General features: G+C 47.1%; 1 protein-coding gene across 15 annotated transcripts in view; it reads left to right on the forward strand.

Annotated features, from left to right (window-relative positions):
• The window catches only part of MYO1H (myosin IH), a 147086-nt gene that overhangs the window by 108785 nt on the left and 10795 nt on the right, over positions 1-27506 (forward strand). For all 15 annotated transcript variants that reach the window (XM_045041915.1, XM_045041922.1, XM_045041919.1 and 12 more), the window contains 14 exons: positions 916-1014; positions 2244-2357; positions 2698-2769; positions 3585-3704; positions 5064-5131; positions 5919-6024; positions 6347-6427; positions 8146-8237; positions 10470-10564; positions 14652-14698; positions 17632-17712; positions 18368-18473; positions 19469-19586; positions 22623-22736. In XM_045041915.1, coding sequence (XP_044897850.1) covers positions 916-1014; positions 2244-2357; positions 2698-2769; positions 3585-3704; positions 5064-5131; positions 5919-6024; positions 6347-6427; positions 8146-8237; positions 10470-10564; positions 14652-14698; positions 17632-17712; positions 18368-18473; positions 19469-19586; positions 22623-22736 — 1313 coding nt within the window. The remainder of the gene's footprint in view (positions 1-915; positions 1015-2243; positions 2358-2697; positions 2770-3584; positions 3705-5063; positions 5132-5918; positions 6025-6346; positions 6428-8145; positions 8238-10469; positions 10565-14651; positions 14699-17631; positions 17713-18367; positions 18474-19468; positions 19587-22622; positions 22737-27506) is intronic.

The raw sequence follows: 27506 nt of genomic DNA on the forward strand, positions 1-27506 counted from the left end.
ACGTAGTGGCTTTACTCGCAGTATATCCGCACTGCTTCCAAACCTCTAGGTGCCCTGGAAGGACTGACTTAAGCTGGCCCCACCCTTGGTGGGGCAGGAGCAGATGCCGTTGGTCGAACCGGGAGGGATATTTGGGAGGTTGCAGATTTAACACTGGCCAGTTCACGGGTGGATCTTTTCATGACCCAGCACCTCCGGTTTCCCCCAGGCAACAAGGAAATCTGTTTAACGTGATGAATCTTCAGATAGCTAGGAATCTAGGAACACCTTGTACTACAAAAGCAAAAGAGACAAACAAACATAAACAAAACAAAACAGAAACTTCATCCAGAATCTCTTCCCTTTAAATTGTGACATTCGGTGGTGTGTGTCGTCTTTAGAAGACAACTTCTAGAGTCAGTGGGAAGTCTCATCACCTCTCTGCTGGTGATTGAATCCGTATCACCTTCATTTCTCTAAATGCCAAACTCTTCTTGAGTGAGTGTCTCCTACCTCCTCCCTCACGGCAGTTTCTGCTGGAGGTTGTGATTGCGTCAAGATTGTTATCTGAATTTCAGGGCTTGTCCTCTCCCTGCATTTTTTAGCAGGTGTTTACTGAGACAAACATCTTCAGTTTACTTGACAAATAAGACAAGGAAAACAATAAAAAAAAAATACTTGAAGAGATATACCACTAATGTGTACCTTTGAAAGTTTTCCCAGGACAGAGATTCCAAATAAATTTGAAAAAGGCAACAGCCGGCAAATCATGCTGTGCTAGACGATGAGATAAAACCTGGCTTTTTCTAATCAGAACATTCTAGAACTAGCTCTTGCGTGTTTGGAGAGAAAACCACTTTGATTCAAGAACAGGTGTGGGCGTGCCTAACTGTCCTTGTGGAAATGACGCGAAGCAACCCGATTCTGTGTTAACAGGGTCATTGTGCCAAAGAGTCGTCTGTTAATGACAAGAACGACTGGAAAACTGTTTCCAGTGCCTTTTCTGTCATCGATTTTACTGAAGATGACCTCGAGGTATGAGCCCTGTGGTCACAGCTGCCGGTATGGTCTGGGATTGACGAAACAATCCTGGTATCTTGGTGACCGCCCAGTAGGGTTGCCAGACTCAGCAAATAAAAATACAGGATGCTTAGTTACATGTGAATTTCAGATAAGCTTGTCCCAATGAGATAAACTTCTACGAAAAACTTAGTCCTTGCTTATCTGGGATTGAAATGTTACCTGGGCGTTCTGCATTTCATCAGACCTAAGATTTCCCAATGCGGTGAGCCAGGAGGAGATTTTGTTTCTTCTTCCTCTCACATCCAATCTCAAATATATTCTTAATAATTTTTATTTATTTTTGAGAGACGGGGGTGGGGGGGTGGGGGATGGACAGAGGATCCGAAGCAGGATCTGTGCTGACAGTGGATAGCCCAGCTCAAACTCTGAACGGTGAGATCATGACCTGAGCCGAAGTCAGACGCTCAACCACTTAAGCCACCCAGGTGCCCCCAAATCAAATCTCAGATATTTACATGCTCCGGATCTACAGGATTACTGTTTATTTACACTTCTATTTTTGAACAAACTGGAGAAGATTGTAGGATATATGAACATTCTATTTTTACATCTTTTTCCGTTTTTTTTCTTTTTGATGGCTAAAACTCTTGCTCTTTCAAGGACTAGAATTATACTTTAAAATATATTTAGGGGCACCTGGGTGGCTCAGTCGGTTGAGCGTCCGACTTTGGCTCAGGTCGTGATCTCACAGTTCGTGGGTTCAAGCCCCACATGGGGCTCGCTGCTGTCGGCCTGGAGCCGGCTTTGGATCCGCTGTCTCCCTCTCTCTCTGCCCCTCACCTAGTTGCACCCTATCAAAAATAAATAATACATTAGAAAATAAAGTATTATACATTGATATAATATATACCTATATGTGTCTGGGATCATGCTATTTGCATGTGAAATGGTCTGTTGGCGGGAAGGGGATGGGGAGGATCCAGAAAGAGAAGTGTCCTGTGCTGGAGATGGAAGGAGGTATCTTCCCCCATCCTCTGCTGAGGTTCTTTTATCCTCCTTCCCGTAACATCTGAGGTGGGTAAGAAGCTGATTCCTGGGGCGGGGGAAACTTGGCTCCGTGAGCTCTGAGCTCGGGCTGGAATTGGGAAGGGGCGGTTTTCCTTGGCTGTCTCCCGTGATGACGTTCATCAGCTGGGCGGCCGCCCTTCTCTCCCTGTTCTCACCCTTTCCCACATTCCTAGAATCTCTTTGGAATTCTTGCCAGCGTCCTACACCTGGGGAACGTTTGTTTTGAAGAGAACCACCAAGGCTGTGCCACGATCCCAGACACCCACGAGATCAAATGGATCGCCAAGGTGATGTTCGGCTTCTGAAAAGCACGGGGAGGGCCCGGCCCTTTCAGAGGCGGAGGGCAGGAGAGGGGAGCTGAAGGCAGCTGGAGGCCCAGGTCCCACGCAGCCAACACCGTGGCCTTCCGGCTGATACTGGCTAGGAGATTTAAAGAGCGAGGGGGGCAGGTGAGGGAGTGGGTAAAAGCCAGCTGAGTGTAAAATCGGGATGTGGTCTCTCTCGCATTTCGGTGGGATTATCCATCAGGGTGTATGATCCTGGGCCTGGAAATGGCACCAACTCCTTGCGAATTGGCAAAAAGCAAATCTGATTGCTGATATGGCATTTTGGTTTCCATGTTTTCAGCTCCTGGGGGTCCACCCATCCATCCTTCTGGAAGCTCTCACCCATAGAAAGATTGAAGCCAAAACTGAGGAGGTAAAAATGATGCTAGATGGAAGTGTGCCTGCCCTCCCCGCTCTTGCCTGCCTCATGGAAGAGCAGGACGATGGTCCTAGAGGAGGCCGGGGTCCCGCCTTCCAGCTCCTGCAGGAGTCTCCTGCCTCACCCTCCCCGTCCCCACCACTGCACCATCACTAGCTTTCCATGCCTCCCCTCTTGCCATGCCTTTCCCCCGTGAGGTCTTTGCACATGCCATTCCCTCTACTGGAACACTGTTCCCTGTGCTTCTCTAATTAATGCCTTCTCATCCTTCAGTTCCTGGGGTCACACCCTCTAAGGGTCTCCCGGTATCCCCTCATACTGCTCTCAGCTTGCAACATGACGGTGTGTGGGGCGTGAACGTCCTGTCCCCCAACTGTGAACCCGCAGAATTTGTCTCAGTCGTGGTTGTACCTCAGCAGCCCCACGCAGTGCCCAACACGTCCTAAGCACTCAAGAAATAGCTACTGCCTGAACGTGTACAGGTGGGGGCGGTGTCTTCCCCCAGCACATATCCCTCGCTGGCTGCTATTAAAGGCTAATTTGGAAACTCGGGAGGAAGTGGGCTTTTTTTTTTTTTTAAGAGAGAGAAAGAAAGTTGCCAAGAAAGAGGGAGACGGAGAACCCCAAGCAGGTTCCCTGTTCAGTGCAGAGCTCGGCATGGGGCTCAGTCTCACCACCATGAGACCATGACCTGAACTGGAACCAAGCCCCGGACGCTTAACCAACTGAGCCATCCAGGTGCCCCATGGCTTTTTTTTTTTTTTTTTTTTTTTTAACTTCTGTAATGATGCACCTGTTGTTGTCCTCAGGTAATATGCCCACTGACTCTGGAACTCTCTGTCTACGCTAGAGACGCAATGGCAAAGGCCATTTATGGACGAACATTTACTTGGCTAGTCAACAAAATCAATTCCTCCTTAGTGAACAAGGTTAGTCCAAACATGTTTGACTGACTCACTCTCGCTAACGTGGTAATGTTTTATAACCGACCTCATCACTCTGAAGAATTTGTGAGCATTGACTGTTGGCCCCTGGTGCCCAGGGGTGATACCGTTCCGCGTCTCCATTCCCGGCACACAGTAGGCTCACAAAAAAATGCCCGCTGAATGATTTTTGGAGTGTGTCCCGAAGTGTGGGATGCACAGTATTTGAAGTACGCCAGATGGCCTTCAGTGTCCACGGAATTTAGCTTTAACAGTGAGCATCTTTTAATGTGCATAAGAAAAAATATGCATAACAAGTCCTTCAGATTCACCCTGGGAGTTTCCTCCAAGCTAGAAATTAAGGAAATGATCCTGAGGCACAGAGTATGTAGATGTAAAATTCAAGGAGATAGTACGGAAAGGACAGATTTGGAAGGCATCAGCTCAGGACACCATACGGAATGCTAAATTGTGGCCCTTTTGAAAAAAATAGGCATTTTCTCTTTAAATATCCATCTTTGGGGCGCCTGGGTGGCTCAGTCGGTTGGGCGTCCGACTTCAGCTCAGGTCACGATCTCGCCGTCCGTGAGTTCGAGCCCCGCGTCGGGCTCTGAGCTGATGGCTCGGAGCCTGGAGCCTGCTTCGGATTCTGTGTCTCCCTCTCTCTCTGCCCCTCCCCCATTCGTGATCTGTCTCTCTCTGTCTCAAAAATAAATAAACGTTGAAAAAAAATAAAAATAAATATCCATCTTTGCACCCGGTCCTTTTTTTTTTTTTTTTTTTTTTTTAATGTTTATTTTTGAGAGAGAGAGACAGAGCATGAGTGCGGGAGAGGCGGAGAGAGGGAGGACACAGAATTGGAAGCAGGCTCCAGGCTTGGAGCCGTCCGCACGGAGCCCGACGTGGGGCTCGAACTCGTGAACTGTGAGATCATGACCTGAGCCGAAGTCGAATGCTTAACCGACTGAGCCACCCAAGTGTCCCCATCCTCTGTTTAAAATGACATTTGTATCACCTGTCCTCTCTCCTGGATAGACATTTCCTTTGCTGCTGTCTATAAAGGTCTCTTGCTTTCTTTGAGATTGATGTGGGCTTGGGAGGCTGAGAAGGGCTGAAGGAAGGGAGTGAACCAGAAGGGGAAGGTCTCACTTCTCGGGTGGTGGCTGTGGAAGCTTCAGTGGGATCCCGGTGGGCTGCCGGCCAGAGGAGCAGGCTGGGAAATTTGTTTCCACCCTATAATTTCTCTGTGAGCCAATGTTGGAGAGAGAGAAGGTGTGAGCTTCCCAGCTTTGGGGGCAGCTACCGGGTTTGAAGAGTCATTAAGTAAAAGACCTCACAATGAATAGTGTGTGTTACTTTGACTAGGATTTCACCAAGAAGACTGTGATTGGATTGCTGGATATCTATGGGTTTGAGGTCTTCGACAAGAACGGGTAAGTTTGTCATTACCTCCTGGTCCTCTGTCCGTCTGGTCTGAGGCATCTCTAATGTTGCTGGAACTGGGTTTCCCATCTTTAGAAATTCTCGGGATTTCCATAGCCGCTAACTCATAGACTGTTCCAGAGTTGAAATGACCATTAAAAAAGGCAAACGTCTTGGGGCGCCTGGGTAGCTCAGTCGGTCAAGTGTTCGACTTGGGCTCAGGTCACGATCTCACAGTTTGTGAGTTGGAGCCCCACGTTGGGGTCTGTGCGGACAGCTCAGAGCCTGGAGCCTGCTTTGGATTCTGTGTCTCATTCGTTCTCTGTCCCTCCCCCACTTTTGCTCTGTCTCTCTCCGTCTCTCAAAAGTAAATAAATGTAAAACAAAAACGCAAACATCTTTTAACTTGATTCTTGAGATCTATTTAGTAAATTGTGTAATTAATAAGGACTTTGCTTTTTCTGTATTAAAAAGCATCTTAAAAAAAATAAGTAAAAAAAAAAATAAGTAAATACAGGGGTGCCTGGGTGGCTCAGTCAGTGAAGCGTTGACTATTGATTTCGGCTCGGGTCATGATCTCACAGTTTCGTGAGTTTGAGCCCCGCATCGGGCTCCGTGCTGACAGTGCAGAGCCTGCTTGGGATTCTCTCTCTCCCTCTCTCTCTGCCCCTCCCCCACTTCCGCACTCTCTCTCTCTCTCTCAAAACAAGCGTTAAAAAAAAATAAAAATAAGCAAATACAGTTTTTTGATTGGTCTACTCGTGTAGCTTTAGCTCTTTAAATTTTGGGCCTCTCTAGTTTCGAACAGTTCTGCATCAATTACTGCAATGAGAAACTCCAGCAACTGTTAATTGAGAGAACCCTTAAGGCGGAACAGGCAGAATACGAAATGGAAGGCATAGAGGTAAACGTCTTGATGTTTTCTTCTCACTTGATTTCTTAATCTAGCGAAAGAGATTTGCTTGAGAAAGGATATTTCCTTGGAGATTTGGGCCTCCCTAGTACTAAGAATTATTTTTTTCTCTCCTGCTCTGGTTATTTTCTGGGAAATTACTTTGACATTCGGGTAGTTTCTTTTCTTTTCTTTCTTTTTTTTTTTTTTTTAATGTTAGAGATAAAAAAATCGGATTTTGGAAAAATAACGTTGGAAAATCATTTTAAAAAGAGATCTATTTTATGTTCACCTAAATCCCCCTCGGGGAATTCGTTTCTCTTTGTCATTTCAGTGGGAGCCCATTCAGTATTTCAACAACAAGATCATCTGTGATTTGGTGGACGAGAGACACAAAGGGATCATTTCCATTCTGGTGAGAAAATTAATGTTGACTTAGAGTCCATTCGTACGGTGTCGCCAACACGCAGAAGGTTTCCCCCAGGCTCGAAAAGGGTTGCTTAGCCCAAGCAGAAAGCCAGAAAACATAAAGGAAGGTTTTACAAAGAATGTGCGCTGATCCAGAGTTGAGACTCCTTGGGATGCACCCATGGCTTTATCTTGACCTGTTGGAACTTCTGAGAACATCCATGCCCAATTGTTCCAGTTCAAACATTGCTTTTTTTCAACACGTTTATTTATTTTTGAGAGAAACAGAGTGGGAGCGAGGGAGCGGCAGGGAGAGAGGGAGACACAGAACCTGAAGCAGGCTTCAGGCTCCCAGCCATCACCCCGACGCAGGCTCGAACCCATAACCCATGAACCGCGATATCATGACCTGAGCCAAAGTCGGATGCTTTACCGACTGAGCCACCCAAGACGCCCCAAACATCACTTTTTAAAATCTAAAGCCAATGAGAAAGTATTTCTTTGCCTTTTCATTTGGGATCTTCTCCCTTATAACGAAAATAATTGGTCTCCTCTCTCCTGCCTGCCGCCCTCCCCCACCTAACTGTTGGGTGAACAAGATTCTAAAGCACAGCCGTGACTACAGATGGTGCCTGTCGTTGCCAGGAACATGGGCACCCCCTGGATTCAGATGCCCGCCCCATTGCTTGCTAGCTGTGTAACCTTGGGTGGGTGTCTTACCCTCTCTGAGCTCCCATCTCCTTGTCTTAAATGGATGCAGTGATAGCACTTATCTCGAGGAATTGTAAGGACAGGCTGAGATTGTACATGCACAGGGCTTAGAATTATGCCGGGGTGCGGTAAGCATTCAGGCTTTCTTCGTTCAACAAATGCTTACCGAATGCTTCCTTGTGCCGTGACTGTGCCCTGTGCTGTGGGACACAAGCAGTGGACAAAACAGACCAAAACCACTACATTTCATGAAGCTTTAAATTCTAGCACGGAGAGACTGACAACAGACAGTTTCGTGGGCAACATAAGTAGGTTTTACAATGAAAAAAGCTCAAAAGATGAGATGTGCCGGGAAGGATGACTCAGTTTCAGGCGAGGCGGTCTGGGAAGGGCCGTGTGGACATCTGGGGAGGCAAGTTCCGGGAGGCACAGGCTGACATAAATTCTTCTCTGGGCTCTCAATGCTCATATTGTTGGCTAGACCAGCATAGACATGTCACTTCGAAAGAGTTGTCTCACTCACCTGAAGCCCGGTGTTTTCTTGTCGTTTTAACAAAAGCTGCAGGGTTGATTTTAAAGATGATCACTCGCATGTTGCCAATGTTAAGGGCCCGAAACAGGAAGTAGAAAGACACAGCCGGAGAGACGTGAGAAGTTAGATGCCCGGGGCTTCATAGCTTTCTCTCCATGAGGTTTTTGCTCCTGGTAAAAGGGGATGTGGTCTTGGCCAGCAGTGGCTGGTTAAGAGAAACTGAGGTGGTGTTCAAGAAGACTTTGGAAATATGGTGGCCGGATGGGTGGGCGAGGTGACTTTTCACAGAATTTCAGATCCCTCTGAGAAGCTAAGCACGCGTGAGGGGTCACTGCCCTCGCGCCCCCAAGGTTCACCTGAACTTGGGTTGAGGTGACAGCGTTTTAGTCCACTACCTTCGGCCACAGCTGGCGAAGGCGTTTCAACTTGGAATCGATGGCATCGGATGCTACGGATCGAGGCTTCTCTTTTTTCTCTGGAAGGATGAAGAATGTATCCGTCCCGGGCCCGCTACGGACTTGAGTTTCCTGGAGAAATTGGAAGAGAAAGTAGGCCAGCATGCGCACTTCCAGACGTATGTATCTCGCTCGACAAGCTGTTGCTTGGGGAGGCTCGTCACTTACCCACTTTCTTGGGTATGTGGGCAGTAGACCCCAAGAGTAAAGGTGCTTCTTCACGCACAGAAACGTGATGTACCATGATGATATACCGACTCCTATATATGTGTACCTTTTGTTAGTAGAAATCAAACCCGAATTCCAGGTAGAATGTTCTAAGATTTTGTATCTTTTTTTTTTTTAACGTTTATTTTTGAGAGTGAGAGAGAGCACAGTGGAGGAGGGGCAGAGAGAGAGGGAGACACAGAGTCTGAAGCAGGCTCCAGGGTCCAAGCTGTCAGCACAGAGCCCGACGCGGGGCCCAAACTCATGAACCATGAGATCATGACCTGAGCCGAAGTCAGACACTTCATGGACTGAGCCACCCGGGCGCCCCTAAGATTTTGTATCTTTATGATCGTGACCTTGTGGACAGGGTCACAGGTGTGAAATAGACTTCTTTTTGAAAGTCTTTTTTTTTTTTTAATGTTTATTTTGAGAGAGAGAGAGTGCAAGCAGGGGAGGGACAGAGAGAGAGGGAGAGAGCCAACTAGGCTCAGTGCAGTCAGCACAGAACCCAACACGGGGCTTGATCTCATGAACTGTGAGATCATGACCGGAGCTGAAATCAAGAGTCAGACACTTAATGGACTGAGCCACCCAGGAACCCCAGAAATAGTCTTTTTTTTTTTTTAAGTTACGTATCAAATATAAAGTACACACAGAGCTATGTGTGGATCTGAAGCGTACGACCCAATGAATCTTCACATTCGTGTGTACTCACATCACTGCCACGTAGATCCAGAGAATGAGGGTTTACAGCATCCAAGAAAATTGACTAGAATCGCAGCTCGGCCACTTATAAGACACGTGACCTATTAATATACCTGGTGCGGAGCTTGTAAGTGGCTCCGTAAGTCACCTAGTGTAATTTCTGGCCGTGGCAAAGACCGGGTAAATGGTAGTGGCTTTATCAGAGCTTTTGTAGAATATTGAAAGGATAAGGAAATGAATCAGAAATGGAAAACTGAAGGGCACCTGGGTGGCTCAGTCAGTTAAATGTCTGACTTCACTCAGGTCACGATCTCATGGTTCATGAGTTAAAGCCCCGCATCAGGCTCTGCACTGACTGCAGAGCCTGCTTGGGAATTCTCTCTCTTCCTCTCTCTCTCTGCCCCTCCCCCACTTGGGTATCTGCGTTGTCAATATATATGTTCATTTCAAGAAAGGTTACAAAAAATTAGCCATCACCAGAATCTTAAAAATGATGTTTTATGAGCATTTTAGTCACTTACCATCATAAAAATGTAGTAAATTGGTTCTTAGTTATCCTCTGGAAAAAGTAGAAGTTTTTTCATTGTACAAATCAGTGTGTCTTCTGTGGCTCACGTGTGTTCTTTAATTCCTCAGTTCTCAGGGGAAGGATCACATTTTATTTTTAAGTCTTCATTTCAATTCCAGTTAGTTAACATACAGTGTTATGTCAGTTTCAGGGGTGCAGTATAGTGACTCAGCACTTCCATTCCTCACCCCGTGCTCGTCACAAGTGAAGTCCTCAGTCCCCATCGCCTATTTCCCCCATGTCCCCACCCTGGTCCGTTCTGGTAACCATCAGTTTGTTCTCTACAGTTAAGAGTTTGTTTCTTGCTTTGTCTCTCCGCCCACCCCCCCACCCCCCGGCCTTTGTTCATTTGTTTCTTAAATTCCACATATGAAAGAGATCACACGGTATTTGTCTTTCTCTGACTTTTACTTAGCCATTATATTCTCCAGGTCCATCCATGTCGTTGCAAATGGCAAGATTTCATTCTGTTTTGTGGCTGGGTAATATTCCATTGTGTTTATATGCCATATCTTCTTTATCCATTCACCGATCGGTGGACACTTGGGCTGCTTCCATAATTTGACTGTTGTAAATAATGCTGCTATAAACACAGGGCTGCATGTATCCCTTTGAATTAGTGTTTTTGTATTCTTTGGGTAAATACCTCGTAGTACAGTTGCTGGATTGTAGGGTAGCTCTGTTTTAACTTTTGGAGGAACCTCCCTGGTCCTTCCCACAGTGGCCGCACCACTTCGCGTCCCACCAGCTGTGCAAGTGGGTTACCCTTTCTCCAGGCTTCTCTTTCGCTCTTTGCTTTCTATGTTGGTGCGTGTTGTTACAGCAAACTAGGAAGGTTCAGTTTGTGTCTCGTTCTCTCTTGCTGCAGCCGGAAGCTGGCGGGGCCAAAGGGCCGAAAGAGGATTGGCTGGATGGAGTTTCGGCTCTCTCACTACGCAGGAGAGGTCACGTACTGCACCAAAGGTGAGTGTGCGTGGGGCGTAGGTCACGGTCACGCAGGTGTCCCTGTGTCCGCCGAAGAAACGGCTGCACGTCTATCCCAAACATTCCCTAGCTCTGCTTGCAAGCAAGCCGTTTGAAGTTTTCTCTTTATTCCTTTTTTGTCGAACCACTTCATTTCACCCATTTAAAGTGTACCCTCCGGTAAGTTTTACTCGGTTCACTTTATAGTTATGCACCCGTCACCGCTGTGCATTTTAGAACGCTTTGCCCCAGGGGCGCCTGGCGTGGCTCAGTCAATGAAGCAGGCAACTCTTGGCCTCGGCTCTGGTCGTGATCTCGCGGTTTGTGGGTTCGAGTCCCAGGTCAGACTCCGCGCTGATGGCACAGAGCCTGCTTGGGATTCTCCCTCTCTCTCTGCCCCTCTCCTGCTACCGTGCGCGCGCGCGCGCGCGCTCTCTCTCTCTCTCTCTTTCTCAAAATAAATAAATATTTAACAAAGAAAGAACACTTCATCCCAAAAAGAAACCCTGTTTGCATTAGCAACTATTCCCTATTTTCCCCAGCCCCATCCCCCACAGCTGTGAACTAATCTGTTTTCTGTCTCTGCAAATTTGCCTGTTGTGGCTATTTCATCAAATGGAATCACACGATGTGTGGTCTTCTGTGTCTGGCTTCTTTCCCTTAGCATCTTGTTTTCAAGGTTCATCTGTGTTACCATTTTTATTGCTAAATAATATTCCATCTATGGATATACCCTGTTTTGTTTATCCATTCATCAGTTGACAGGCATTGGGTTGTTTGCTTTTGAGCTCTTACTAATAAGGTTCCTATGAACATTGTCTTTCAAAACCTTTAAAAAATATTTTCTTTTGTCATTTCTGCTTTAGGTTCTAAATTATTTTCCCTTTGTTTTTTCTTTTTACAGTTCTTTTTTAAGGTAGGCTCCACACCCAACGTGAGGCTTGAACTCACAACCCCAAGATCAGGAGTCACATGCTCCATTGACTGAGCAAGCCAGGTGCCCCTAAATTATTTTCACTTTTTTTTTTTAAATTTTTTTTTCAACGTTTTTATTTATTTTTGGGACAGAGAGAGACAGAGCATGAACGGGGGAGGGGCAGAGAGAGAGGGAGACACAGAATCGGAAACAGGCTCCAGGCTCCGAGCCATCAGCCCAGAGCCTGACGCGGGGCTCGAACTCCGGGACCGCGAGATCGTGACCTGGCTGAAGTTGGACGCTTAACCGACTGCGCCACCCAGGCGCCCCTTTACACTTTTAAATAAGTTTCTTTAAGAATATTTAAAAAGCAATATGTATTTTTTTCTCTTGAATTCAGAGTGGTATAAAAACAGAAAACATTTTCAAATGGAATGAATCTCTCTTTGTGGATAATTGATTGATTGTCATCATCAATAATATACACGTAACGCAAGAAGTTCCTAACGGTACAGAAAAGTCCAAAAAAGGAAACTAAAAGTCCCCTTTACTCCTAGTTTCTCCCACAGGAACCAACAGTTTCTTGTAATTTCTTTCAGGAAAATAGAAATATCTTCTGCATCTACTTAAATATGTGGGGACATATATACATATTCAAATAACACATAGATGCACACGCATTTAAGTAACACAGATTGTTATTCTGTGTTCTCTATTTTGCTTTTTTTTTTCATTTAATGAAAACGAGAAAAATTGTTTCTTGTTTTTGTTTTAAATGTTTGTTTATTTTTGAGAGAGAGAGAGGGAGAAAAAGCGTGTGCCCAAGTGAACTAGGGGCACAGAGAGAGAGAGAGAGAGAGAGAGAGAGAGAGAGAAGCAGGGCTCATATTCACCCGAACTGGGGCTCAAGCTCACCCAGTGTGGGATTCGAACTCATGGGATCATGACCTGAGCCGAAGTCAGATGCACCCAGGTGCCCTAAATGTTTGTTTATTTTTGAGCGAAAGAGTGTGAACAGGGGAGGGGCAGAGAGAGAGAGAAGGAGAGAGAGGGAGACAGAGGATCCGAAGCAGGCTTGGTCCTGACAGCAGAGAGCCCAGTGTGGGGTTAAACGCACTAACCTCAAGACCATGATCTGAGCCAAAGTCAGACGCTCAACTGACTGAGCCGCCCAGGAGCCCAAGATCATTTGGATTCCAATTAACGCTCAGTACTTACTGTAGGCCAGACACTGTCCCAGTGCTTCACCTCACAGAACCGTTTTATTATCCTTCTTTTAATCTCGAAGGCAACTGAGCTCAGAGAAGTCAAGTAACTTGCCCAAGGTCGCTCAGATAGTAAGTGACAGAGCTGGGGTTCAGACCCACACCTTTTGCCTCCGCACTCACATCTATTCTCCGTAGCAGCCAACAGATTGCACCACGTTTCTTTTGAGAGGCTGCAGGGACTCCCTCTAGGGCCGTGTCCTTTGACCTGTTTGATGGACACAGCTTGTTTCCAGTTTTGTTTCTTGTAAACCCTGCTGTCGTTGACCCCCTTGCATGTTTCACTTGGCCAATCTGTGCATGTTATATACGTAGCATAAATTCCCAAAAGTGGCATTGCTAAGTTAAAAGTTCTATCAGAAATTAGTTTGGGGGCGCCTGGGCGGCTCAGTGGGTTGAAGGGCCAACTTTGGCTCAGGTCATGACCTCATGGTTCGTGGGTTCGAGCCCCCGAGTCGGGCTCTCCGCTGTCACTGCACAGTCCACTTCAAATCCTCTGTCTCCTCTCTCTGTGCCTCCCCTGCTTGTTCTCTCTCTCTCTCTCTCTCTCAACAATAAACATTTAAAAAGTTTTTCTAAGAAGAAAACCTTATGGGGGCACCTGGGTGGCTCAGTCGGTTAAGCGGCCAACTTCGGCTCGGGTCATGATCTCACGGTCCATGGGTTCGAGCCCTGCGTCGGGCTCTGTGCTGATGGCTCAGAGCCTGGAGTCTGTTTCAGATTCTGTGTCTCCCTCTCTCTCTGACCCTCCCCCGTTCATGCTCTGTCTCTCTCTGTCTCAAAAATAAATAAATGTTAAAAAAAATTAAAAAAAAAAAAAAAGAAGAAAACCTTATGCCAAGTGAAATAAGCCAGTTACAAAAGGACAAAACCCTGCATCATTCCCATTATAAGGCGTAGTCAAACTAGAAGAGTAGCCAAATTCCTAGAGGCAGAAAGTGGTGGTTACCAGGGGCTGGGGGAGGGGGAGGGGGAGTTAGCATTTAACGGGGTCAGAGTTTCAGTTCCACAAGGTGAAGCATTTTGGAGACGACTGGTGGTGCCGGTTACACAGCAGTGTGGCTGTGCTTAATACCACTGAACATGTAAAAATAGCTAAAATGCTAAATTTTATGTTATGTCTGTTTTGCCACAATAAGGATGCCAGTCTTGGTGACTCCAAATAGTCTTCTGAAAAGGTTAGGTCTCAGACGCCTTTTTTTAGTTGGTTTTGATTGTATAACATCATTTAGTTACGAACATAATTATTAGTAACCGATAAGGTTTTAAGCGAGCCCTGAATAAACCGAGTTTTAACATTGGAAATGGCAAGTTTTCCTTTGTATGAAGACACTGTTGGGTGCCTCGAGCCCTGGGGCTTCAGCTTGGCTTTGCTAAGTGGTGGGATGATTTGCTCACCCGGCTTCGCCTGGCCCCTCTTGAAATTCAGTACCCCCTTCCTTGTTCTGACGTCATTCCGTTTATACGTAGTTCTATGCTACGGGACTAGGACATACCTACAGTGCTTCACGCAAAATCTCTACCTTCTTGTGATAGCTAAGTGGGAGTTTAGAGTACGGCGTGTATGCCATAGATTCGACTCTGAGGACCTCATTCTCAACCAAGGGCGAGCTAACTCCCCCAGGAACATCTGGCCATGTCTAGAGACAATTTGATACTTGCAGCTAGAGAAGGTGACACTGACATCGCATGGGTAGAGGTCAGGGATGCTGTTAAACATTCTGTGATTCACAAGATGGACCCCACAACAAAGTCTTTTCAGCCCCAAATGTGAGCAGTGCCAAGGCTGGGAAACTCCGACCTGATCCTAGGAGATTATTTGCAGGGTTTCCTTTTGCGATCACTTGGGATGGAAATGGATTTTTAGGCAAAGCCATTGACTCAAAAAAGTTTCAACGTTTTACAGGTTTCTTGGAAAAGAACAATGATCTCCTCTACAGACATCTGAAAGAAGTAAGTGTGAAGTTTAACCATGTGTGTTTCTGATGGTTATTAGATATCACCCATGACCCGGATTTGGGGCTAGATTGGGCCTCCTGGATTTTTCTCTGCAGTCCTTTACGATAGACCTTCATGGCCGGAACGGATATTTGAGGTCATCTGTACGATGTGCCCTTGATCCAACGTGCCTATTCAAGTGTGTATGTTGCCCCTGCTGTGTGCCAGAACTCTGTACCCGCTCTGGGCGGTCCTTGCTCTCACGAGGCTTACCATGGGGGTGGGGAGTGGCCGAGGATAAATATATACATTGACCCCTGAACAACAAGATCCCACCAATCCTCCGTGCAGTCAAACATCCACTTATAACTGGGCACCTGGGTGGCTCAGTTGGCTAAGCATCTGACTTCGGCCAGGTCATGACCTCATAGTTCATGAACTCAAGCCTTGCATTGGGCTCCGCGCTGCCTGTGCGGAGTCTGCTTGGGATTCTCTCTCTCTTTCTTCCTCTCTCTCTGCCCCTGCCATGCTCTCTCTGTTTCTCAAAAATAAATGATTTTAAAAATCCACGTAAGACTTTTGACTTCCCACAACTTAACTGCTAACAGCCTGCCGTTGACTGGAAAACTTACTGATGCGTAAACAGCCGATTCACACATATTTTGTCTGTTACATGTATCATATATGCTGCATTCTTAAAAGGAGGTAAGCTAGAGAAAAGAAAATGTTAGTAAGAAAATCTTACAGAGACTCTTAAATACAGAGAACAAACTTGAGGCCCCCAAACCAAGAGCACACTGAATACTCTGTATGTCAGCCAACTTAACAATAAATCGTATTAAGAAAAAAAGAAAATCTTAAAATACATTTATTTTTTTTTAAATTTTTTTTTCAACGTTTATTTATTTTTTGGGACAGAGAGAGACAGAGCATGAACGGGGGAGGGGCAGAGAAAGAGGGAGACACAGAATGGGAAACAGGCTCCAGGCTCTGAGCCATCAGCCCAGAGCCCGACGTGGGGCTCGAACTCCCGGACCGCGAGATCATGACCTGGCTGAAGTCGGACGCTTAACCGACTGCGCCACCCAGGCGCCCCTTAAAATACATTTATAGTAATGTTGCTGTTAAAAAAAAAAAAAAAACTACACCTAAGTGGATCCACATGGTTCAAATCCGTATTGTTCAAAGGTCAACTGCACACGATAAGTTACCCATCAGTGAGAAGTGCTATGAAGAAAATAAGGAAATATGATTGAGAGGGACATTTTCTTTTTTAAAGTTTGTTTATTTTGAGAGAGACAGAGCATGAATGGGGGATGAGCAGAGAGAGGGGGGAGGGAGAATCCCAAGCAGGCTCAGCACTGATGCAGAGCCTGACCAGGGGCTTGAATTCACAAACTGTGAGATCATGACCTGAGCCGAAATCAAGAGTCAGATGCTTAACTGATCGAGCCACCCAGGAGCCCTGAGAGGGACATTTTCAATTTAGTTTAAGAGATCAAAGAAAGCACCCCTCTGGAGGTGACTTTGAGCTGTTGACTGGAAAAAATGGGGTTTCTCCAGGGTGGGGGACCAGCATGTGCAAAGGCCCTGAGGCCCAGATGAGTTCAGTGTGTGTTCGGTGATGAGTATAATGTTAGGAGCGGGGACTGAGCCCATCAGGATGAAGTCCCCAAGGAGGAGTAGAGATTTTTGTTCTGGTGCAGCGGGAATATAGCAGGGTAGCACAAACAGAGGATGAGGAGATGGACCCAGAGAAATCTCAACTTGTTCAAGGTCACACGGTGAGGTGGGGCTGAGATTAGCCCCTAGGGCTGCTGCTGCAAGTCCCAGTCTCCCTCCATGTACCTCACTGATCAGAAAAACCTTGGGTGTTGTAGAGCCTTGCTTTGCATTGAAACAGTCGACTGTTTTATAAAAATGGGATTTTACTTAAGTAGCTTGGTCTACAAAAAGCTTAAACGTTAGGGAGGCATTTTCAGAGTGGACGCACAAACCAGTCATTTCAGGATGTCTTCTGCCCTCCCTGGTCTTTCTCTGTCACTTCTAGGTCCTCTTGTCCCCACCTCTGGGGTTCAGGATAGAGAAGCAATTCCTAACTTTGGATCTCTGCTCCAGGCAGGTGCTCCCTGGGTCATTGTCAGCCCCACCCCTTCCCAACTGGGGGTCTCGGGCAGACCTCCCCATCTGGTGAGGTGGGTCTGGTGGGGCCTCCCTCTCAGAGTCGCGGTGAATGACACAGGAGTGGAAGGGCCGGGCCGACACAGGGAACGTAATAATCGTCTCCTGACGATTTGACACACTGGCCTCTGTGTGCCATGCCCCTGCCCCTCACAAACCCACCCACGGAGGGGGCTTCCCATGGAAAAATCTCCAAGTCTCTCACTTGACCAGCCAGGGCTGAAGCTCCTTGCACTTTGTTTTGGCTTCAAAATGGGTCATTTCAATTTGCTCTCTCCTGTATGCAAATTGCTGTTTCCTGCCGTTGTAAATGCAGAATTAGAGTGGATTAAACAATTTTTTTTTTTAAATTTAAAGAAACGTTGGGGGGCACAGGGGGCTCTGTCGGTTAAGCATCTGACTTCGGCTCAGGTCATGACCTTGACGTTCGTGGGTTCAAGCCCCGCATTGAACTCTGTGCTGACAGCTCAGAGCCTGGAGCCTCCTTCAGATTCTGTGTCTCCTTCTCTCTCTGCCCCCACCCCCCTCCACTCTCTGTCTGTCTGTGTCTCTCTTTCTCTCAAAAATCAGTAAGTAAACTTAAAAAATACCATAAAATGAAGCTTTAAACATTTCCTTCCGTGTTTGACTATGTCTTTTCCCCACTTCTTCAAGTGCTCCGGAAGTAAGTGGCTCTGGGACCTTGTGCATACTTATGCAAGCTCTCCTGAAGGCCCCTTAGTGATTTCCGAAACACTGAACGTGGAACTCCTTTCTTTTACTTGCAGGTGCTCTGCAGTTCCAAAAATCGCATCCTGAAGGAATGCTTCCTGGTGGCTGAGTTAGAAAACCGAAGAAGGCCACCAACGGTGAGTGGGGAGGTGGGGAAAAAACGCTCATGCAGAATTAGAAAGGTAGCAAAAATCAGCCAGAGGGCACAGGTACCCCCAGTTACCTATACATTTTAAGCTGTCCTTCCTTTTTCTGGAAATGTTGCTAACACGTTCTACTAAATATATACTTTCCAAGCGTAGCAACCAGTGTGCTTATTTGCACTCACTGAGTGCCTACTGTGTAGAGGGGGCACAGGATTTAACGCTGACAAAATGGACAAGATCTCTCTTCTCATGGGGCTTATAATCTAGTGAAAGAAAGTATGGGAACATACCATCAAAGAAAGAAAGAGCTTAAAACAGTGTGTCATAAAGGAAGCTTGGTAACAAGGAAGTAAGAGAGCATGAGGGTGATGGTCTCAGTGGCGATACTGGCTCTTACAAGGCGCTCATCACATATTTGCTAAGTGAAGGAAGAATTCTGGACAGGTGCTTGTCCGGCTTCTGCTTGACCAGCCTGAGCCTGTACTTCTCAGGCCAGGACATTCAGAACCTTCTCCTAGTGGGCAGAATGGTAATGGGTAGGATAATATGTCAGGAGTTGGGACCTAAAGGGCTAGCCAATCTTCTCTGTATTTACTTGGAGCTGCAATCTCTACTTAGTTCATTCTCTCTCTCTCTCTTTCTCAAGGTGGGGACTCAGTTTAAAAACAGCCTGAGCAGCCTTCTGGAAATCCTCATCTCTAAGGAACCTTCATACATCCGTTGCATCAAGCCCAATGAGAGGAAAGAACCCAGTGAGTCATGAATCGTTCTGAACACTGAACTCAGGGAAATAAGGCTGGGAGGAAAGCCAAGGTGGCAGTGGGTTAAAATCCTAACAAAAAAACAAAAACCCCACAGGCTTGCTCCTTGCTCTCCATACATGATTTATTTTCATTTTTATTTTTTTTTTAATTTTTTTTCAACGTTTATTTATTTTTGGGACAGAGAGAGACAGAGCATGAACGGGGGAGGGGCAGAGAGAGAGAGGGAGACACAGAATCGGAAACAGGCTCCAGGCTCTGAGCCATCAGCCCAGAGCCTGACGCGGGGCTCAAACTCACGGACTGCGAGATCGTGACCTGGCTGAAGTCGGACGCTTAACCGACTGCGCCACCCAGGCGCCCCTATTTTCATTTTTAAATAATAGAAGATAAATGAATAGGGAGGGAGAGGAGTTTTTTTGGTGGTCCTGAGTGACCATTGCTCAGAGCCTGGCCAGTTTCAGGAGCAGCAGGGCTGAGCCAGGCAGATGTCAGAGGTGGGGGGAAGCAGTGTTGCTTCTCTCCAGCCAGTGAACAGTTTTCCAAATGGTCTGGGACTTGGGTATCTTCCACGCTCATGCCATGGTCGGTGACACAGTTGTATAGTCAGAGGCTTACAGAAGGCAGGCAGGAAGAGCATGTGAGTGAAGCAGGATGTAAGGCAATAGGGAGTGGAGGGGACTGTGGCGAACTCAAAAGGGCACATGCTGTCTAAAGGAGCAGCCCTGTTACCTTCCAGCTAGTTATTGCCACGTGGGACTCTAGCCCAGCATGGCCAGATATCTTTTTTTTTTTAAGAGAAGCCAGAAATCCAATGTTTGCTGTAAATTCCCCCATTAAAATAAAACAACAGAGTTAGGACCTGACAAAATATGTCCGTGGCCAGACCCAGCCCACAGATGGTCAGCTTGCAGCCTGTGATCTGTCTTGGTTGAAATGGAGCCGTGGAATCCTTTACTGTCACTCTCCCTTCTGTGTTTCCAAAGGCAAGTTTGATGACTTGCTCATAAGGCATCAGATCAAGTACCTGGGGCTGATGGAGCACCTGCGGGTGAGACGGGCTGGCTTTGCACACCGGCGGAAATATGAGCATTTCTTGCAAAGGTAAAGTTGGTTTTGTTGAGTTGAAGCTGGTACAAATACCTACTGTGTGAGGACTCTCAGGGTGTGTTGCTGAATAAAAGGCCAGGCCCCAGGCAACTCCATTTGGTTAATTGCTGTAGACTTGACTGTGATGAGCACTAACATTTTGCAGAATAGGAAACTGATTCGCTGTACCTCCTTCCCTTCCTGACGTTAAGCCTGTAACTTCTTGGAGTCCAGGAAACACAGGTTAACGCACAGACCTGCCACCCAGGGGGCAGAGTGGGCAGTGCACCACTTGAGTCTGTATTTAGTTGGGGAAGACCCTTCCCATGGTGATTGTAGGTGCTAGTTTAGCCTTCAGTCTGGAAGCGATCCTCTCGGCCTCATGGGCTATCAAGAGAAGCAGGTGGAGTGGTGTGAACATAAGTTCATAAGGTTTTAATGATATAATCCCACCACCACCGCCACTCAAATGGCTTGTGCACCAGCACTTCATTGGTGGGGGGCTATGTGTGAATTTGTCCTACCAAAAAAAAAAAAAAATCAACACATTCTCACACACCCAAGGGAAGCAGAATAAAATTGTTATTTTTGTGGGTCGCCGTGGTTGAATATTGGCAATTTTATATTTTAACCTGATACTAAGCTGCCTTTGAGCTTCAACTGTATAAAAGCCTTGCGCACGAGCTTACCTTTTTCATCAGATTTCTTGCATTTTGCAACTTACATCCAGATCCTGCCCTTTGAAACTTGAGCGTTTGCTAGCAGCTCTAATTTGTAGCCCCTGATTTAGTGACCTCAGATCTTTCTCTACCAAGGATCATGTTTGTTTTTCTCCCATGAGCCTCATGCCTTGATAAGTACTATCTGCTTATATGCATTTATTAAGTAATAATCTCTTTCCTTACTGTTCTGTTAATGATTTATATACCTGCTGACACCCTTTAGCTGTAGCCCCCTTATCTCCTTACCACCCCCACTCCAGCCCGAAGCAGCCACTAACCTACTGCTTGTCTCTCTAGATTTCCCCATTCTGAACATTTCATACGCACGAAATCATACAGTATGTGGCCTTTTGTGACTGGTTTCTGTCACTTGGCATAGTGTTTTCAAGGTTCATCCCTGTTGTAGTGTATATTTTCATTCCTTTTGAGGGCTGAATCATGCTCCATTGTGTGGATAGACAGGCCACATTCTACTTACGCATTATCAGTTGATGGGCATTTGGATTGTTTCTGCTCGGGGCTGTGATGAATAATACTATTCTGCATATAACATATAATATGCATATAACATATAATAATACTGTTATGCATATGCATAGGTTTTTATGTGGACATGTGTTTTTATTTGGGAGGGGGTATACCTATGAGTAGATTACTAGGTTGTATGATAATTCAATGTTTATTTGTTTGAGGAACTACCAGACTGTTTGCCTTGTGTTTGCTCATCAGCTACTTGTATTTCATTCACCATTTTCACATATCCATTTTTTTCTGAGTCTAACTTGGGGTAGAGATGGCCAGAATCAGCAGCCGCCGCCCACCCTACCCCCCAAACACATGCGCATTTGATGTTCCCATTTTTTTTTTTTTTGCAATTTTTTTTGCACTTCACAAATCTTCTTTTCTATTTTGTTATTGCCTGAGGCTCCTTCACTCTTTCTGTAAATACTACTGAGCACCTGCTGTGTACCAGCGCTGTCCTTGGTGCTAGGTAACTGCAGGACAGGACAGACCCCACTGCAGCATGGGGGAGCCCACTAGCTATAATGAGGATATAGGCGGTCAAGTGGGGATATGTCTTTGAAGGGAAATGAATCTGGGGAGCGCAAAGAGGAGCAGGGTCGAAAGGTGGAAGGCTTTACCTCTTTAGGTAAGGTGGTCTGGGAGGGCCTTTCCAAGTGGAGGGAGGGAGCCATGAAGGTATTTGGGGACAGTGATCCAGGGAGGAGAGCCTGGAGGTGGGAACTGGGTGGGCTGGAGGACCAGCCAGGAGGCTGGCATGGCTGCAGGTCAGTGGGGCTCAGGGAGGGGCTAAAGATGATCATATGTGTGCACCCTGCCTGGCCTTACTTCCCTTGATCAGGAAGCTATTGTATCTCACATTTGAAATTTACTAGCGGAACTTACACAGATGGAACGTACTAGTCTCTCTCCCTGCCAGTGTTTAAGGCATCTCTTCATTCCCCGCCGTGTCTGTCTAGCCCATGTTTGGACAACTTTGATGACGTGTGCTAGTGATGGGCGTGGCCTGGACAGCCGGGAGCAGGGCCTGGGGCTGTACTGTGTTCCCTGGGGTTGGCGTGCCCCTGTGCCTTTGTGCGTACGTGGCTAGACCGGGAAAGGTAACCAGGGAAGAACACATGACACTCAGTGCCTGTCTTAATTCAGGCGGCTAAAACAAAGTACCGGGGACTGGGTGGTTTACAAACAACAGAAGTTTATTTCTCACAGTTTGGGAGGCTGGAAATCTGAGCGCGAGATAGCATGGTTCTGTCTATGGTGACCACATATAGAAGGGAGTTGTATTGTGTGCTGAAGTCAGGTCCGTAAATCAGCATTACGTCCAAAATTACCCTTGAAAAATCCCTCGTCACTTACCAAGCACGGTACCTTTTCTTCCTGTGCTGGCCCACGTTCATTTATCTATTCGTTCATCGGCAGACGGACATTTGGGTTGTGTCTACCTTTTGTCTATGATGAGTGATGACACCGTGAACGTTCACGTATGAGCTTGTGTGTGGACGTATGTTTTCATGTCTCTGCGTGTGTACTTAGGAGTGGAATGGAGTTTCTTGGGTGGGGTGTCTGACGATGTCATTGTTCTATGAAGACAGACCCAACCCACCCCGTTGAGACCGTTTCTCCCTTTTATGTTTCTTGCCAAGTGTGCGTTATGGAATTCAAGGAAGTTGGTATGATGAGTCTGCTGGATTGTGCTGAGTAGCTGACATACCACAGCGGAGCACATCCTGAGCTCTGGAGGGGAGTGGGGTGGGGGAGGTGAGTGGAAGGTCCGAAGGCTTTCTGCAAGGGCCTCTCCTCTCCCCAGGTACAAGTCCTTGTGCCCAGACACCTGGCCACACTGGCACGGGCCTCCAGCAGAGGGCGTAGAACGGCTGATCCAGTACATCGGCTACACGCCCGAGGAGTACAAGTTAGGGAGGTAAGTGGCCAAGAAATCCCCGTTGAAAAGCTTTGTGCATTGACCTGTGTGCGGCTAGAGCCTGGAGATGAATTTTGTAAAGGAATTTACATAGATTGACAAGCAGATACCTCCATCCACTCAAGTTAAATGCGGCTCTGTGAAGAAAACACTGCGTGCACCTGCTCACCTTGCTTTGCTCACACAGAATATTGCACAACGTTTCTGAAAGCAGCTGAGTGTCCACAGTTGAGCTCCGTTCTGACACTGTCTACCTAGGTAGTGTCCAATGCCCAAGTTAAGGACTCAGCCTCGCCAGACTGTCTACCCCCGCCCCCCACTTCAGATGCCAGTTACAAGTCCCACTGGTCACCTGTGCTTCTGACCACTGACTGGCTAGCTATTGGAGGTTCCCAGGACCCCCTCTTGGGTTCAATCGATTGGCCAGAGTGGCTCAGAAAACTCAGAAAAAAAATTTTACTTGGGTCCCTGAGTGGCTCGGTCGGTGGAGCCATCAGCTCAGGACATGGTCTCGCGGTTCAGGAGTTCGAGCCCCGCATCAGGCTCACTGCTGTCAGTGAAGAACCTGCTTCAGAACTTCTGTTCCCCTCACTCTGCCCCTCCTCCGCTTGCACAGACGTTCTCTCTCTCTCTCTCTCTCTCTCTCTCTCAATCTCTCTCTCTCTCTCAATCTCTCTCAAAAATAAAAATTAAAGAAAAAGTAAAACATTTTTCTTACTGGATTGCCGGCTTATTACAAAAAAATAGAACTCCAGAACAGCCAGATGGAAGAGATACATAGGGCAGGGTCTGGGGAAGAAGCCTGGAACTTCCACGCCCTCTCCAGGTACACTCAGAACATCAAGCCACGTCTTTTTTTGGCGGGGGGCAGGGGGGAGCGGTTATGGAGGCTTCATTACATGGGCACGATTGACAAAGTCACTGGTCATCAGTTCAACCCCCAGCCCCTCTCCTCTACCTCGAGGCGTGGCTGAAAGTTCTCAGACTCTCATCTCAAGATTGGTTTCCCTGGCAGCCGGCTCCCATCCTTAGGTTATCCAAGGGGGCTTTGCACACATCACTTCCTTAGCAGAAACTCGGGTGTGGTGTGGTCGAAAGGGATCTGTTAATGACTAGTAAGACACCCATTTCACTCTTATCCCTTTGAAACCATTTCAGGAACAGAGTCCAAATATAACAAAAAGATGCCCCTGTTGCTCTAATTACAAGGATTTGGGGAGCCGTGATACTGGAACAGGACAAAGACCAAATATATATATATATTTTTAATGTTTGTTTATTTTGAGAGAGTACGCACAGGGGAGGGGCAGGGAGGGGGAGAGAGAATCCCAAGCATGCTCTGCCCTGCCAGTGCAGAGAGCAACACGGGGCTCGATCTCAGGAACTGTGGTTAAGAGTCGGACACTCAACCGATGCTTAACTGGCTGAGCCCGCCAGGCATCCCCAAGTATGTATTTATTATTAAGAGTCACAACATCACAAGCTCCAAGTGGTTGGAAGGGCTCTAGCACTGCCTATGGGAGGAGATGAAGTTAGAAAGGAACCCTGTGTTCTATACCTCACTCAGGGCTGGGTTGAACGTCTTTGCCTGCAAGATGAGTTTGTTTGGTCTTGTTATTGATCACATGCACGCAGGACCTCTCAGAGGGGATATTAGGACTTCTGTGATGCCAAAGCTCCTCGGGCATCCCAGAAGGTGGTGTTCTAGAACTCTGAGTACATTACTGTACAACTACTCGCTGTAGTCGTCCGTGAGCAGGAGAAAATTTGTACACATTGGAAGCGTTTGAGGCAGAACTCCGTGGGGCGAACCGCGAAGAGTTTAGTTTGTCCTATAAGTCCTTTTGGTCAGGGTGAATTTGGTGGTAGGGAGCGGTTGCCCAAGGGTATAGACGGGCATTCCCAGGCCACAGAGAATCCAGCTCCAGGGATCTCTGCCTTCGAATCTATCAGGGGCTTTGCCTGTCAACTCCTAACTCCCACTCACATATAGACAGCCGTCTGGCCACCTGGTCCCTCTCCATCCTTACACTTCTGTCCTGGGACCTGCTTCAAGTATTAACCACATTTCTAAGCCTGATCCCTGAGGGGAATGGAGCTTCACACAGCCCAAGGGGGGCGGACTAAAGAGGTCATAGGTGGTAAGTTGCCCTCACAGGGTGCATAGATAGGGCAGGTAGAAAGTGATGCATATTGATAATTTATCTTTGCTGGTGGAGGGGATTTCTTTTTTTTTTTTTTTAATTTTTTTTAACATTTATTTTTTGAGAGACAGATCGTGAGCAGGGGAGGGACACAGAGAGAGAGAGAGGGAGACACAGAATCCGAAGCACGCTCCAGGCTCGGAGCTGTCAGCACAGAGCCTGACACGGGGCTTGAACTCATGAACTATGAGATCATGACCTGCGCTGAAGTCAGATGCTTAACAAATTGAGCCACCCAGGCGCCCCAAGGGGATCTTCTTTTAAGCTGAGACTGGGGGCACCTAGGTGGCTCAGTTGGTTAAGCATCTGATTCTTGATTTCGGCTCAGGCCATGATCTCACGGTTCTTGGGATCGAGCCCCATATCAGGCTCTGCACTGACAGTGTGGAACCTACTTGGGATCCTCTCTGTGCCTCTCGGCCCCTCCCCCACTTGTGCGTGCACACACTCTCTCTCAAATAAACATTTTTTAAAAAGATAAAACCTGGGGTGCCTGGGTGGCTCAGTTGGTTGAGCGTCTGACTTCGGCTCGGGTCATGATCTCGCGGTCCGTGAGTTTGAGCCCCGCATCAGGCTCTGTGCTGACAGCTCAGAGCCTGGAGCCTATTTTGGATTCTGTGTCTCCCTCTCTCTCTGACCCTCCCCCGTTCATGCTCTGTCTCTCCCTGTCTCAAAAATAAATAAATAAAACGTTAAAAAAATAAAATATTTATTTTGAGAGAAAGAGAGAGAAGGGAGAGAATCCCAAGCAGGCTCTGTCCTGCCAGTGCAGAGAGCAACACGGGGCTCGATCTCAGGAACTGTGGTTAAGAGTCGGACACTCAACCGATGCTTAACTGGCTGAGCCCGCCAGGCATCCCCAAGTATGTATTTATTATTAAGAGTCACAACATCACAAGCTCCAAGTGGTTGGAAGGGCTCTAGCACTGCCTACGGGAGGAGATGAAGTTAGAAAGGAACCCTGTGTTCTATACCTCACTCAGGGCTGGGTTGAACGTCTTTGCCTGCAAGATGAGTTTGTTTGGTCTTATTATTGATCACATGCACGCAGGACCTCTCAGAGGGGATATTAGGACATCTGTGATGGCCAAAGCTCCTCGGGCATCCCAGAAGGTGGTGTTCTAGAACTCTGAGTACATTACTGTACAACTACTCGCTGTAGTCGTCCGTGAGCAGGAGAACTTTTGTACACATTGGAAGCGTTTGAGGCAGAACTCCGTGGGGCGAACCGCGAAGAGTTTAGTTTGTCCTATAAGTCCTTTTGGTCAGGGTGAATTTGGTGGTAGGGAGCGGTTGCCCAAGGGTATAGACGGGCATTCCCAGGCCACAGAGAATCCAGCTCCAGGGATCTCTGCCTTCGAATCTATCAGGGGCTTTGCCTGTCAACTCCTAACTCCCACTCACATACAGACAGCCGTCTGGCCACCTGGTCCCTCTCCATCCTTACACTTCTGTCCTGGGACCTGCTTCAAGTATTAACCACATTTCTAAGCCTGATCCCTGAGGGGAATGGAGCTTCACACAGCCCAAGGGGGGCGGACTAAAGAGGTCATAGGTGGTAAGTTGCCCTCACAGGGTGCATAGGGCAGGTAGAAAGTGATGCATATTGATAATTTATCTTTGCTGGTGGAGGGGATTTCTTTTTTTTTTTTTTAATTTTTTTTTTAACATTTATTTTTTGAGAGACAGATCGTGAGCAGGGGAGGGACACAGAGAGAGAGAGAGGGAGACACAGAATCCGAAGCACGCTCCAGGCTCAGAGCTGTCAGCACAGAGCCTGACACGGGGCTTGAACTCATGAACTATGAGATCATGACCTGCGCTGAAGTCAGATGCTTAACAAATTGAGCCACCCAGGCGCCCCAAGGGGATCTTCTTTTAAGCTGAGACTGGGGGCACCTAGGTGGCTCAGTTGGTTAAGCATCTGATTCTTGATTTCGGCTCAGGCCATGATCTCACGGTTCTTGGGATCGAGCCCCATATCAGGCTCTGCACTGACAGTGTGGAACCTACTTGGGATCCTCTCTGTGCCTCTCGGCCCCTCCCCCACTTGTGCGTGCACACACTCTCTCTCAAATAAACATTTTTTAAAAAGATAAAACCTGGGGTACCTGGGTGGCTCAGTTGGTTGAGCGTCTGACTTCGGCTCGGGTCATGATCTCGCGGTCCGTGAGTTTGAGCCCCGCGTCAGGCTCTGGGCTGACAGCTCAGAGCCTGGAGCCTATTTCGGATTCTGTGTCTCCTCTCTCTCTGACCCTCCCCCGTTCATGCTCTGTCTCTCCCTGTCTCAAAAATAAACGTTAAAAAAAATTAAAAAGAAAAAAGAAAAAACCTAAAAAACAAAACAAAAACTGAGACTCATATTCCTTGTCATCAATCTTCAAAGCCTAAGGAACTAACTTCAGGTCAAACCAATATAGTAGTTTCCTGAGGCTGGTAACAAATGACCACAGACTGGCTGGCTTTAAATAACAGAAGAGTGTTCTCAAGGTGTCGGCGGGCTCTGTGGGAGGGTCCTTCCTTGCCCCTTCCAGCTTCTGGTGGCTCCTGACCTTCCTTGGCTTGT

This window comes from Felis catus, chromosome D3, assembly GCF_018350175.1.
Source record: "Felis catus isolate Fca126 chromosome D3, F.catus_Fca126_mat1.0, whole genome shotgun sequence".
NCBI lineage: Eukaryota > Metazoa > Chordata > Mammalia > Carnivora > Felidae > Felis > Felis catus.